A 15,631-nucleotide genomic window follows, 5' to 3' on the forward strand; every position below is an offset into this window, starting at 1 on the left:
CCGACGAAATCCATCGCCAATGCTGCGTGAGCAGGTTTCGTGTTCATGCGGGCGAACACCTCGCCCCTCGTTCGAGACAGCCCATGACGACCATGGCCGAGAGGTGATTTCGAGCGGGGGAAGCTGGACGCCCGTCAACTCGAGCCGAGGGCGCTGGATCGAACCCGTAGGCAATGACGCCTTCGAGGCCGGTGCGCTGGCCTTCAACGTGCCAGTACGCCACGCAACAACCGACGCCAAAAACTACTTTGGAAGGATAGAAAACAGTCGCGAGCGGCGAGCTACCGGTAGGACTACTACTAGTAAAACGCCTGAATGGGACGAACGCTTTGACGAAAGCTTAAGCTGCTTTAAGTGAAACACGATATTTGGGACCGGTTTCGACTCGACCGTCGCCATTGTGGTCGTCACTCAGTGAGAGGCGCCATGACCTCGAGTCGGCAAGGTTTCGGCACCAGACAGCCGCCACTCTCTCTTGAATTGAGGGTGCAGAGGATGGCAGCGTTCAGAGTGTGGAGGCTGCCTCTGATGGTGCAGATAACTAGGAAGCGACAGTCTGGCTAGGAGTCGTCCGGGCGCTGGGATCCCAGACGCTTGCCAGTAGTTCCTGGCACTTTGCGTCCAGCAGGCTTGCTGTGTCTTGCTAATGGCTCCCACCACTGGAATAAGACTGCTTTGCTTGACGGAGACTTGTCTACCAACTATGCATCCCGCCTTCAAAGCCGCTTTCACGCAGCCGAAATATGCTAACTCAATACACGCCTTCTACGCTTTCTAACTTCGACCGTTGATTGTTTTGCGGGTCACGAAGATCCCCCGACCATTGACACGCCACACGGGAGGGACAGTCACGAAAAAATGGCTCTGCTGCCGGTGATGTTGCTTGCGCTCGTGTGCACTTGGTTCACATTGGTGCAAGCCGTACAGGTTCTGTCACGGTCAGGCTGCGCTTGCCAACCCACTCTTCAGCCTGCTACAAACACGACAGTAGCTTGCTCCCAGACGAGCGCAAGCGCTTCGTTTGAATGTGCAGTGGACCCTTCCGACCCCTGCGCGGATGGAGTGCTGGGCCGAACGTGGGACCTCTGCAATGGTGGGCCGAGAATGACTCATTTCTCCTTTTACGTGAGCACTAACCGAGTTTCGTTCGCGGTCAGTTGTCGACTTGTACCTCGTTACAGATCGGAGCTCAGCAACTGCGTCGACTGAATCTCTCGATGTAACTTTGTACGGTGAGGAACACGTTGTGCTGCAGACTGCAGAGCTGTCGAGTGAAATCCTACAGAAAAGGATTTCAAAGGTTACTCTGGCTTTGGATACCGAAGCTGCAATCAAGACTGTCAAGGTAGGCGACTTTGAAGCACTTGCTTCGTTGGGACCAGTTTACCAGACTTTTCTGCCCGATGCTCACAGATCCAGGCTGCGGCTAGGATATCGCTGCAGATTTTCGAAGTGCAGACCTCAGTGAACGACTTGCCCCCCACGATATTTTCTCCTCCAACACCTGGATCAGTCACGTTCGTGGGCAGTGAAGAGACTACAAGCACTGGTATCGTCTCGCTTTGGTTCGTACCCGTGACGGAGTACTTGAAGGGTAAAACAACCTATTATGCTGCGATATGATGCTATCACTTTAACTGACGTGGATTGGTTCGGTTGACTTCTAGGTGCTTATCGTAGTCAGTGTTTGTTTGACCTGGTGGGACGCTGCGGGTACCACGCCGATCTCCAGGAGAGTTCTGACTTACTGTTTCTATCTGAAGAGGGGAATGAACTAATTGTGGCGGCCAAGTCTGTTGCTGCTCCATCATTTCGGCGTTTGACTGAGGTGGAGCATCCGCCGAAAGTAACACCACGTTCTATCGAAATGCTTCCTACAGTAGCTGGTCGTTCTCGAATCCAGCGGACTACATCACCGAGCTTACGTCTAGGTGTTGCGTTACCACGTGGGGATATTATGATTGTTTTGCCGAATGAGCCTGTGCTGGTACGCTTGAAGGATGTACTGGAAGACATCAAGCAAGCACGAGGTGCAATTGACAACCTCGATCTTGTGTCGATGGAAGCATTATGGAGTGCCAACAGTGCGTTTGAATACGCAAAAATTGATGGCACTTCAGCAATGGAAAATGTGGTGGATGGGAAATCCGTGACGTTTTGGAGATTTCTGCAAAGTAGTTCATTGGTGAAGGTTTATATACTGCAATCTTTCGTCGGCGAAAGTGACTTTGAAATCAAAGTTGGCGTCAGGGTGGCAGGGAAAGTGAATCAATACTCTAAGAAGTTCGTCGTGACCATTGCTGGCGATTTGCAATCTACAAAACCTCCGGAAACCAGCAGCTCACAATTAAAGAGTGGATTGAAAAGCATGTACACTGATAACGAAGAGGTTGAAGCCGATGCCGGAGTTCCAGATATCCGCCGATTGACTACTTTCGATCCTGATACGGTTATCGTTAAGTTGCTACCTCAAACGGTCGATCTACAAGATGATACGCCGCTTCGTCTTTTGGTCGCAGACCTTCTTCCGAACGTGGTAGAAGCGAGATCAGCTCTTTGCATTACAAGCTTTACGATTTTTGCTTTAAGCAATGCGATTAGGACGATGGAAGTACCATCAACAGGAACCAAAGATGTGTCCGATGTTCACGACCCAACGGTTGAACATTTCTGCAACGAGACTCTGTTGGTCCGACTCGTGTCGGACGTGAAGAGCATTCAGGCACAGGTACAGGTTGACATTTTGAGCTCCAATGATGCTGTTCTTGTATCGGCCAGTATACCACTTAGTTGGACTGTGATCTCAAAGCTCGATACACCAGTACTGAACCAGATTCTTATCGGAGCGCGAAACGCACTGGTCGGCGAATCTATGGAGTTGGCGTTGAATTATTCAAATGTCTTGACTAACACAAGCGTGGTCATCACTATCAAGAATTGTTCTGTTTTGGATATTCAAACTACTGGAAGTGCGAGATCGACGAACGAAGAATGCGCGGCTCTTTTGAAAGACGTTAGTGATGATGCCACAGGAGCCTACAGTGGAGTGATAATCGCTCAGCGTCAAGATGTTGCTTCCACTCTCGCTGTTGATGTCATTGTATCTCAACTTCGGCAAGGTGATGATACCCTTTCTTGGATGATCAGTTCGTCCAGTCTGATATCCTACGATCTTCACTTTTGCGAGGTAACGCAAACGAACGGCAGCACACTAGTGGTACGCAAGGGAGAGAAAATCGATATTCTTCCTGCTGAGTTCGCTCAAACAATTCTCGGCGTGAGTCTACACAATTCACAGCTCATAACAAGCATCACGTTGGTTATGGATGTCGACTTACTGCCGAATGTTGGCACCTTCGAAATCGATGGTCATCTTGCTCAGGTGAGTTCGTACAACACTACTGCTTCGTCCATCGTCTTGAACCCCAGTAAATTCACATTTACACCGATGCAATATGGATCCTTTCTGGTTGATGCGATGCTTGACTGGAAAGATGAGTCCAATGCAGAGTCTGGTTGTGTCTTTGTGCAAAACTTGGTAGTATCGGGGCTACCTTCGCTTTCGCAACCTGTGTTTGCAGCTCCATACGCTTTCAGCCGAAGGGTTCTCCAAGGCTCACCTGCCCAGCTAACAATTCCAGTGATAGCTACCAATGATTCTGAGATCGAGTATCTGACACTAGCTGTTTCGGTGAACACCACAGATGATGCGCTTGTCATCAAGCGTGATGGCATTGAATATCATCCTTCGCTGGACGACCAACGCTACTATTTCCTCGTCCAACGCGATGATGATATCGATATAGCGAGGCAGGTTATATTTTCTGTCACTCCAAGTAGTGCCTTCACCGGAACGCTTTGTTTTGCTGTTGTGGTTTCAGCGATTGGTTTTATGAATAGTGTAATTCCGATCGAAGAGCTTAGCATTGATTTGTCAACTATTCGCGAACTAGAGATTGAGTGGATCTCCACTGCTGAACCATCGAGCCTAACAGTAATTTCTGGGGAGGCAATTTATCGGAGCCTCCCAACGCAGCTCCAAGGCAATTCTACGCTGTCTTTCTCGTATCAACTGTCATCCGGTACGGAATTCACCATGTTCTTTTTCACTCTGATTATCAAGGAATACTACTGACTCATGCTGTGTGGTATCCATAGATTTCTCGAGTATTAGCACGGACGTCATTTTGAACTCAAGTGAGACTAGACGGGTATGGTCAAGTGAGTCTGCTGCGATTAACCCAAGTGAGTGGAATATTGCTGTGGCACCGATAACCCTTGCGTATGCTTCGACTGCCGAGATCATTTTCCGTGGAGTAGTTGCCGTGGAAGATGGGCTGTACTTAAAAACTATCGCTCTTCGAGACTATACGCAGGAGAGTACAGTAGGGGTGGTTGAGTATATTCGTGCTACTGGTGGTATGATCTACTTAGAAATCAACACAGCAGAATCCATCCCAGAGCCGGTTTGGTATCGCGTGTACGTAAAAACACTGAACAGCAACGAATCACCTGCTCTTCGCTTCACTGGTAAGATTCTCATTTCTACCCATTTTATATTCATGCACTATTGTTTCACCCCTTAACGTTTTGGTTATATAATTCATGGAAGGTGACGGTCTTCAGTATCTTGGGTGCGAGGCCACAACGACAATGTACCCCTGCGAAGACAGATCAGGAATCCGAGCCATGAGTCCGAGCCAGTGCAGAACCTTGTGCTCGGCTGTCGAAACTCAGCTTCAGTTTACTTCCGATTCGATTGTTCGCAGTGCACAAATGATGTCTATCCCGGTCAAAGATGCGTTTACGATTGAACTCTGGGTGTGGTTAGACGACCTTGGTACCAGTGGCGAGCAGCTCTTACTACTATTCGGCGCTGTGGAGGGGAATCTGGCTGTTTCTATAAGTACTTATTTGGCAATATCCTATTGTCAAAATGAACTTCGAGTTCCTCACGGAGTCCCACTGCAAAAATGGTCTCACCTCGCGCTTGTATTCAGTGCAAACGACGAGGTGGCAGTCTTGACTAATGGGGTCAAGGTGGCTGATGGCCGACTAAGCAAGGACAACTGTAATATACCAGCGTACGCATATCTGCAACTCGGACGAGGTACGAATGCGCATAGATATTCCTTCGCACTTAGCTGGTTTAACCTAATTGTGCTGCTGCTGCCCTCCATTTGTTTGTCAGACACAATGGACGTTCGATCAGATGCATCTGTTCTACAAGGGGCAATGGATGAGGTAAAATATGTACACTTCTATTATGGACGAGTGCTACCTACTCATCGTGTTGCTTCGTGTACTAGGTTCGCATTTGGAAAGTGGCACGCGACACGTTGGCTGTAAATGCATCGTACCAAAGGAACATCGCTGACACTGATTTGATCCTGCGTCTGCCCTTTAATTCTGCTGAGAAGACTAACTGGTTCCCCTCGGGGACAGATGAAAGTGGAAACAGTGTGGACTTCATGGTACAGAACGTAAGTGTCATAAATACTCGTCCGATCCTTGCGTTCGGGGTTGCTGGAGATGGGAGTTGCTTCTACAAACTGACTTCAGCAGAGGTTGACGTATTGCCAGCGAACACCTGTGACAAGGCTTGTGGCGATGGAAGTATGAAAACATGCGGGTCCAGCATCTCGAGCAAACTACATGTTGTGACAAGTGTGTACGGAAAAGGCCCATTGGGCGTTGGTGGGCTGTCTCCACTTGTGGATTACGATATTTATGTCGAGTTTGTATCTGAAGATGGCGGAGAGTATGACATCACTGGGGCGCTCATTGCGAGCACCTCGAATACTACAGTCCCAGGAAAGGTGGAGTACATCAGTGTCGTAGAACGCTCAGATCAGTCGCTTGAAATCCGGTGGAGCCCCGTTGACGACAACGGAGGGTCTGTAATCTTAAGTTATTTGGTCTTTATGAATGGAGTCCAGATGGAAGGTACTAGTGATGGAACGACCCTGTCAGTGACGCTAAGTATTCCAGAGATGCAAACCAGCTATAATGTAACTGTGCAGGCTCGAAATGCGTTTGGATTGGGACCTTACAGCGACTCGCTCTTATTGGCAGCTGTGTACAGCGAGCCCTCACCTGAGATACCGCAAAGACCAAACATTTCATTTGTATCCGGAGGAACCGTGGAACTCGTGCTAGATGACACTACAGTTTTAGCTGTTGACAAACTTTTGTCTGTGGTCGTTATCGAGCATCGCGAGATTTCTCTCACATTTTTCACGAAGTCATTTTACCGGCGCAACGGCACATCGGCAACTGTTTATAAGCTCCGCCACAATACTGCCTACGTCTTTCGAATAGCTCTAGCCAGCAAGTCCGGCATCCAAAGTGCGTTTAGTATCCCTATTTCTGTGAGGACGGGAAATAGAGGAATGCCACGCAAAACTCCAGTGCCTTTGGCTACCAAGGCAACAGGTAGGATACACAAGTTTGCAAATTACATTACCGTTCTGTTATCCCTCCCCGCTCATATTATCTTGTTCACCGCAGGAGGATCAATTACACTGACGATGGAGGAACCACTGGATACAGGTAATGCTTTGCTACAAACCACTTCGAGGTATTAAGCACTAACCATAACGTCATAGGTGGTCTTCCGATTGCACGATATAACATCTTCATGCTTCAGGATAATTTGTTTTCGAAGATAACAAGTGTCGAAGCATCAAGTACTAACGAGATCACATCAACTACCGTGACGCGCGATGTAGATGACGTCCCACTGCGGGCACTAACCGATTACACCTTCAAAGTGCTCGCACTTCAAGCGGATGTTGTTTGTGATACATTGACAGAAGAAGGATTGGAGAGTGATGCCGTTACCAAGTCAACGGGCTTTGCCGCGATTCCAGCTCCACCTCCACGTCCATCCCTGCTGCAACTGGCGGGGTGTACTGCGGTCATTACTGCTACACCCCCAAACGATTATGGCGGTACTCAAGTTACAGGCATGACTGTTGGAGTCTTTTTGTCAACTGGAGTCTTGTATGCGAGCTTCGCAGTTGCCTTAGATGCAGGAACAATCACTGTTCCAAGTCTGCTCGCAAACACGAGCTATTTCGTGAAAGTTTCTTTAAAAACCACTGTGGGTGATTCTGAATTTGGCGAAGCGCAGTCATTTACGACAGGTGAACCAAGCCAACCAGGAAAATTTGCACGCCTCAAAATCGACAACATTGGTTCAAGCTCGCTGAGTTTAAGCTGGGCAGGACCACTGAACTCTGGAGGAGGTACCGTATCAGGTAAGTTTACTTCTTTGTTTACACTATGCAGATCACGATAATCACAGCGTTTATCGGTTTGTAGGCTACCTAGTATACCAACGTACTTCTAAGTCTTCTGAGCTGGTGTACAATGGATCGGATGATTCAAACACGACGTCATATTTGATTCGAGGGCTTCTTGCTGAAACTTTGTACGAATTCGCTGTTGTTGGGATTAACCAGTACGGTATAACGAGTAAGGAGGACGAAAATGTGATAAATGCTACGACCAGCACCCCCGAGGTACCTGCTATGCCAACAAACGTCAAGGAGAGCGACGTAGGTGGAGGATACATGGAGTTGTCATTCTCAGCGCCTTTACTAGCTGGTGGATATCCGGTCAAGTCGCTTACCTATTCAGTGCGTTTACAATCGCTATCTTCCTGCTTTGATAGCGCATCCGGCTGTTCTACGTGTTCGTACGCAATTGGTTTGAATGGTGGTTTCGCTGCGCTTTCAGCAACAACCCCATGCACGTGGGGGGATTGTAATACTGAGCAAACTTGTTGTTTAAGTAACGGAGCTACGTGTGGTATTCTACTGATTGAGGTGATGGAATGTAATTCTGTGGCAGGGGCTGATATATGTCGTGTTGAAGGTTTAGTTCACGCTACGATGTATATTGTAGCCTTGGCGGCAATAAACAAACAAGGAGCGAGTTCATATTCGAGCAGTATCACCGTCCGCACCAGTGATGCCAGGCGACCTGGCACCCCGCAGCTTAACCTTGTGTCTGCTTCAGGAGGATCGATCGCCTTGAGCTGGACACTTCCATTGGTACGTGCAAGACAGGGTTTGAGAGACCATGTTCGATTTATTGATTATCACGTTGGTTTGTACTGACAATTTGTGAATTGTCCTAGGATACTGGAGGTGTTCCGATTGTGCGGATTTCGCTTAATGTAGATGGATACGAATTATTCGACACTGAGTCAGCATTGACTTTCACTCATTGTGGAGACCTTCACGCAAGTACTGATTACACATATTCGATTGAGATCGAAAATGCGGCGGGACTTGTCAATCGAGAAACATCTTCCTTCATGACGACAACTGTGACTCCTCCTGGTCGTGTGACTCTGTTCGAGCCTGTTGTAGGGGTGCAGGTTGCCACAATATCTGCTGCTTTACCATGTGATGATGGCGGTATAAATGCCGATCTTACGCTCTCTTATCGCGTTTTCCGGGTCAACGAGGTTCCTGCGTTGATTGAAGATACAGCTTCCTGTTGCTCCATCACAATTTCTAGCTTAGAAGCGTCGACTAGCTATCAAGTCGACGTTAGAGCCAAGAGCTCAACCTTGTCAGGTGACTGGAGCACGATAAGTTTTACTACCCAGAGTGGTATACCCTCAAGCCCAAACATATCGCTGCTACGTGCAACATCTACAACGCTAGAGCTGGAGCTTATTCCGCCACCGGTAACTGGTGGTGAATCTCTTTCAATCGAGGTGGAGGCCAGGAACATCGTATCTGGCGATGTAGTTTTTCAGACCACCTTGTATTGCTCTCTAGCAGATTTGAAATACGACTGTCCTGATACAGTCTCAATTAGCGGACTTGATTCAGCACAAGACGACTACATTTACGATGTGGCTGCTCGGGCAGTTGGAACTGGAGGGCCAAGCGATTGGGTGAACCAGTCGTGCAGTTTGGACAATGGAATACCAGAAAAAATTGGCTTTGTTGAAACCATCTATCATGGCATGGAAGGCAGCGATATTCACGTGAAAGTTGCGCGAGTATATGGTACAACAGCGCAAGACGAAACAAATTTTGAGATATTCTCTGGAACGACAGTACTTTCGTGGTCTTGCTCACCAACCACTGCTGGGGCAACTTGCTCTGTTGACGAGCAGGGTAATAGCGCAGGTATATCGATATCGGAACCATCGCTGTCATTTTCACTGCTATCTTAAACTAATTAAATGTTGTGTCTGCAGGAAAAATCACCTTTGAAGCTGGAGAGTTCTTGAAAATGATCACTATTACAGGGTTCGATGATGCGCTGTATGAAGCTGTACCGGTGTCGATAAACCTTACTCTTGTGAATTCAACAACTAGCGAGGTCAGCGATACTCAGTGTGAAGTTTTATTTGATGACAACGGAGATGCTGGAGTCCTGAAGTTCAGCACCTCACATGTGACAGTAGTTGAGGATATGGGATCAATCGATATTGTCCTTTTACGTACCGGTCGAGTTAGCGGGGTGGTGTCTGTGACGTTGTTATCAACTATAAGCTCGAGCATTAGTGGAAACCAACTTAAAGAGATCGTGAGTTTTGCAGATGACATGGGTAGTGCAACCGTGTCCGTTGGTATCCGAAGTAGCAAAGAATACGAGTCCAGGCATTTTGTTTTATCGCTGGTGAACGCGACAGGTGGTGCGGTTTCTGACGGCAATAATTTGACGGTGGTTGTTACGGATAAAGGAGATCTGAGTCTTCCTGGTCGCCCTCGAGTTGCACAAAAATCCTCCACTGGAGGATGCATCGAATTGTTTTTCCAGCCACCAACTTTTATGGGCAGAGAAGCTGTGGCATCGCCTCAATACATTGCGAGCATATACAACAATAGCTTTCAAGCTTCATATACGAGTCCATCGGATACCCTCAACGTTTGTGGTCTGGTCTCTGATTCCACCTACGTTGCTGTTGTTGCGGTCAATAATTCATATAGACCAGGGGAAAACAGGACGATAAACATTTCAACTGGGGCGCTTTCAGCTCCAAGCGAGGTTGTCGACCTGAACGCTGGCACTATTAGTAGTGGCTATGTCGAGTTATTGTGGAAATCGCCTCTCGATAGTGGAGGTAAGTCGATCAGCGCTTACGAAATAACGGTCTTGAATGAAGCTACCAACGAAGAGCGAAGCATTGAGACGGCTAGTTCTGAGCTCACTGCGTCAATTAGTTTCTTGGCAGCGGCTACAACGTATTTGTTTAGTGTCCACGCTGTAAACAGCGGTGGGCTGGTGGGACGAAGTTCGAGTGTTAGTGCTTTGACTAGCGATGCAGAGCAACCTCAGCGACCTCCACCCCCTGAACTGATTTACGCTACCGGTGGAGCTTTGCACGTGAGTGTGATCGCTCCTGTTGATTGTGGTGGTGCAGACCTAGCAACCTACACTCTTGATATTGCTCGCAACACTGGAGAAGGTTTGACTTATCGTCAGTACAAAACGGATGGAATTCAACGCCCCCCTTACGATAGACGTGTCGCCAATGTCTCCATCTATGGCCTTCTATCGAGCTCGGAGTACTTTCTTAGAGTGTCCGTGTCAAATACGCAGGTAATGCATAAACTTGTAGCGAGTGGTGCTAATTCAGCTTTAACCCATACTATTCTTCTTCTTTATAGGGGTGGAGCCAGCAGAGTGATGCAAAAGCATACATTACCTCCGGTCCAACACCAGTTAGCGGAATGGTAGCACCGACTGTACTGGTGGAGGACCCAGGAGAGCTGACGCTACAATGGGAAGCACCGCTAGACTCCGGGGGTCTTGGTATTGTGGGGTACATGTTGCAGTCACGACGCATGTTCAGTAACGGATCTTGGTCTCTCTCTGAGATCGTGTACAACGGTCGCTCTTCTACACTACGACAGGCATTGCTCTTGAATATTCTCGCTAACACTGAATACGCTATCAGCGTCACGGCTTACAACTTTCGCACACTGTGTCGACCAGACGAGTTCATTACACCAGGTGATGAACTCAATATTACGACCCTTGATACCTCTACACCTTCACAGCCGAAAAACCTTCGCTCGAAATTGGTGACCGGTGGATCTGTTACTTTAGCGTGGGACCCTCCTCGGTCTTCCGGGGGAGACACGCTACGTTGGTATCTAGTTCGCGGAGGAATGAAGGGCTTTGATCTCCAACTAATGGCAAATGTCAGTGCTACAGCATCGAGCTCGATTGCGTTATATGGATTTGCTGCTTTGACGCCTTACGAGTTCGCAGTTGCGGGAGAAAATTCGCGAGGTTCTGGAACATACTCACATTCGGTGCTTGTGACTACTAGCTCGACGAGTGCCCCTGGCTCTCCAAAAAATCTGCAACAAATAAATGTTCGTTCTGGCGGCGCAATTCAATTAGCGTGGGATCCGCCTGACGACTCCGGTGGGGCAAACATTCAGTATTATAAGGTGTTACGCAATGGTACTTTAGTTGACGAAGTAACAACAGGGAGTTTTCAAGACCAGAAAAATGTAGTAGCGAAAACCCGCTACACTTATACTGTGCTCGCATCGAATGATGTTAGTACGGGTACGGATTCAGCTTCGATCACTGCCACTAGTGCAGATGCTTCCGAACCCGCTGCTCCATTGGCGATAACAGAGAGCGTTAGCGGAGGGTTCATCGTGTTGAACGTGACACGTTCTGCTGACTCGGGTGGTATTCCTGTTCGTTACTTCCGGTTTACAGTGCTGCTGGAAAATACACTGGTTGGCAATTTTACCACTTCGAAACCTTACACTACGGTGTCAGTAGAAGATCTCACGACGACTGAATTTGATTTCACAGCATCGGTCGATGAAGTCTTTACTTCTATCATCACGGTGGCAGGGCTCTATGCTGAAACTGAATATTCAATTATTGTTCAAACCGGCAACGATGTGGGTGAAAGCGATTCAGCCACGTTGACCGTCACCACCGGTAGCGCGACAATTCCTGATATCATGGTAGCCCCAGGGCTAATTAATGTGACTGGAGGTCGATGGCGATTTAAAGTCATTCCTCCTGTCAATTTTGGAGGTAGCAAGATCTTGGAATATAGATTTTTCGCGAACGATTCATCTGCGTACGTTGTACAAGAGTCTAGCCGTGAGTTTGTTCTTGTTAACTTAACATACCTCTCGTGGTATTCCATCACTGTTTCTGCGATTAACCGTGTCGGAAAAAGTGAATGGAGTGATGCATTAGTCGGGCAAACATCCTCAGCTACGGAACCCGGTGACGTTTGGGATCTTAGGATGGTCACGAAAACGTACGAAACAATTGAAATTGACTGGATGGCTCCAAATGACACTGGCGGAGATGCAGCCAACGTTTGCTATGAAGTTAAATACTTAAACGCCAGTGATGAAAGAACGATTGCAAATATTTTGAGTCCATTAAGATTGGTTGATCTTCTACCGGATATGGAATACTCGATTCAAGTACGCGCAACAAACAACATTGGAGAAGGCCCGTGGTCTACCAGTGTGGTCGTAAAGACCGACCCACAGTCACCCGGAATAATTAACTTTGAAACAGACGAGGTCACAGTATCGGAAGGGTACCCCTTCGTTCTTGTAACAGTGGTACGTACCCTGGGTGGATTTATGCCTGCTCAATGTACGTATGAAACGATCAGCGGTACGGCCCTGCCGGGTATCCACTACACTGAATCTAGCGGCCTAATTGAATTCGACCGCGGAGTGAGTTCCCAGACGATAAGTATCCCTATCATTAACAACGATGTGATCGATGACCCAGACAATTATTTTTCTGTTTCGATCCAACAGGGCGGCACTGAATCGGGTGTCATCGGGAACATATCTGAAGTTCGTGTCACTATCACAGACGATGGAGATGCAGGTGTGGTTGGATTTGAGCTGGCGAACTATTCCGTGTCTGAATCGATGCCAACATTAAGTATAACAATTGTGAGAACATTGGCTTTTAGCGGCGGTGGAACTGTTGCTATCGATACGCTCCATCCTCCTGGCGGTGCCGTTGATGGTGTCGATTATACTGTTGATAAAACGATTGTGTTTTCTGACCGACAGAAACAGGCATCACTAATCGTTAGCATTAGAAACGATACGATCTATCAAGAGCAAAAACGATTCCAACTCAAATTGAGTGTACTTGAAGGACGCCTCGCTCTGAGTGAATTATTTACGACTTCGATTTATATATATGATGACGGAGATCAGTCGCCACCGGGCGTTCCCACCAGCGTTCACATTGATAAAGTTTCGGGAGGAGTGATTGGAATTTCGTGGGCAGCACCTGAATACCTTGGAGCAAAAAACCCTGGAGCCATATCTTATACGACACGTGTGGTGGACTTGCAAAGCGGGTTAGTGCGTGAGCAATCCGTAACAGACGTTAGCCTTCTGATTGCAGAGTTAGCAGCACGAACAGCGTATAACATCTCTATTGCAGCGAGAAACGATTTTTTCCCGGGGGCATACTCAGTTCCAATATCGATCCTTATGGGTGGACCAACAATACCATCCAATCCTGTTAATGTGCAGCTTCTGTCACGAACGGGAGGAATGGCAGCCTTGTCGTGGTCAGCTCCATTTGATTCAGGTGGTGCTGCTATAGCCAGCTATCGTGTGACAGTGAGCACAAGCAATGGCAAATCGCTTGTGGGTACCTACACTGTAAATGAGTGTTCCGTATCAATTTACAACCTCTTAGCGCTCAGTAGCTACAGTGTAACTGTAGAAGCTATCAACCAACACGAATTGATCGGGATCGTGAGTACTGCTATCGAATTGACAACTACGACAGCTTCTACACCTGGAAAGCCTGCTACTTTGAACACGACAAAGATAACAGGTGGAGCACTGCTTGTCGAAATGACACCTCCGGCGGATATCGGCGGCGTTCCCATTTTAAATTTTACTCTATTCATGACGTCTGCACAATTCCCGAATGCGTTTCGTCAAGTTTACCGAGGTGCAGTATCATCGTTTTACGCAACACGCTTAACGTTTTCCACAACCTACAAGCTCCAGTTCAAAGTGACCAACGAAGTGGTACGTCTGACTATGAGATGTTTGTAACCCATATTTCTTAACACCATTTATACGTTTGCTGTCGCCAGGGTACAAGTGAGTTGAGTGATGTGTTTGTTCAGACCACCAAATTTCTGTCGCTACCTGACGAAGTAACAAACGTTGAAGCTCTTTCTCAAACAGGAGGGTCAGTCACACTTTCCTGGACGCCCCCTGTCGATTTTGGAGGAGCTGATGTTACAGCTTACGACGTTGTCTTTTCCTTTGGGAATTCAATCAAGGCACAAAACCGGCAAAGGGTTTCTGGAATCAGTGTTAACGCGACGTCAGTAACCGCAAAAGTGGTGGGGCTACTGGCGAATACAAGCTATGGATTTTCTGTGTCTGGGGTCAACGACGTGAGTGTATGTGAAGATCCCACTGCACTTCTCAAGCGAAATATTGTTTACAGAAGCACCGAATCTCTGGTGTCACTCCCTGATACACCTGGGAACTTGGTAGTAGCTGTCAGTACATCTGGAATGCAGATAATACAATGGTCTCCTAGCGCAGACACAGGAGGTGACCCCTTTATAGGGTATCTGCTTTACTCTGACACCGGTGATCTCCTGTACAATGGTACAGGTACGACCTTCTCTCGTGGATCATTAACGCGAAAAACAGTTTATGGCTATTCGATTTGCGCGTGGAACGGTGCAGGAACAAGTGTATCGAGCAAGCTGGTACTTGCAGCTACTAAAGAAGATATAGTTGCTCCGAGTCAACCCCTTCAGTTCATGCAAACTGGTAGCACTGGTGGTTCGATCCGCCTATCGTGGCAGAAGCCTTTAGACAATGGTGGGGAAACCCCCATATCGATGTACAAATTATATCGTGACTCCCTTTTTAGGGCAGATATCGTATCAAAAAACGCAACCGTGGACTATGTAGACGATCAAAATCTGCTCGCACAGATGAAATATGTGTATGCCGTTCACGCAACTAACACGGTTGGAATGGGAGCGATGAGTGAAAAAGTTGTAGCTACTACAACTATTGCAACTGTACCTAGCCCCCCTAATCAACTTGATGTTGTTGCAAAAGGTGGAAATCTTACGGTAACATGGTCCCCTGATGCAAACACAGGTGGTATTGATCTGACATTCTTCGATCTGGAGGTGCTAGTTGATTCGAGTGTTGTATTCAGTAAATCTTTGGAGAAGACTCGGTCATCTTACATCATTTTCGGTACCAGAGCTGACACTTGCTATACTGTTCGTGTGATGTCTAAAAACGACGTTGGCGAAAGCATACCGGCTACTCAAACAGTGACAAACGGCGCAACAGTTAGCCCGGCAGCGCCAAGAGCTCCTGAGCAAGACACCACATCTGCTTTGTCAGCATGGATGATAGCGCTGAAGCTATATCTGCCAATTGATGACGGCGGAGCGCCAATTTCCCGTTTAATTGTGTATCGGAATGGAACAAAATATGACGCCACTGATATAAGTCCTACGGATCAAACGGCACTGGGGGATGGAACAAGCCGCTCCATATTAATCGAGCTAGGGCCTTTGCGTGCTGGCACGGTGTACGCTTTCGTTGTCTCGGCCGTTTCTTCCATAGCG

The 15,631-nt window shown here is 47.7% G+C and overlaps 1 protein-coding gene across 1 annotated transcript; it reads left to right on the forward strand.

The window, feature by feature from the left end:
* Positions 1-19: 19 nt before the first annotated feature.
* On the forward strand, positions 20-8,184 carry KRP23_5821 (Titin; the record flags this gene model as incomplete). Its single annotated transcript, XM_067890935.1, has 17 exons — positions 20-191; positions 1,158-1,345; positions 1,414-1,594; positions 1,668-1,987; positions 2,971-3,013; positions 3,996-4,082; positions 4,159-4,530; positions 4,613-4,634; positions 5,001-5,110; positions 5,192-5,244; positions 5,310-5,474; positions 6,429-6,435; positions 6,511-6,552; positions 6,609-7,262; positions 7,327-7,435; positions 8,026-8,060; positions 8,147-8,184. The coding sequence occupies 17 exons, from the start codon at positions 20-22 to the stop codon at positions 8,182-8,184; spliced, it is 2,598 nt and encodes an 865-aa protein (XP_067745339.1).
* Between the last annotated feature and the right edge of the window lie 7,447 nt (positions 8,185-15,631).

The sequence above is a fragment of the Phytophthora ramorum genome, assembly GCF_020800215.1.
Source record: "Phytophthora ramorum isolate Pr-102 chromosome Unknown Phyram_PR-102_s0005, whole genome shotgun sequence".
NCBI lineage: Eukaryota > Oomycota > Peronosporomycetes > Peronosporales > Peronosporaceae > Phytophthora > Phytophthora ramorum.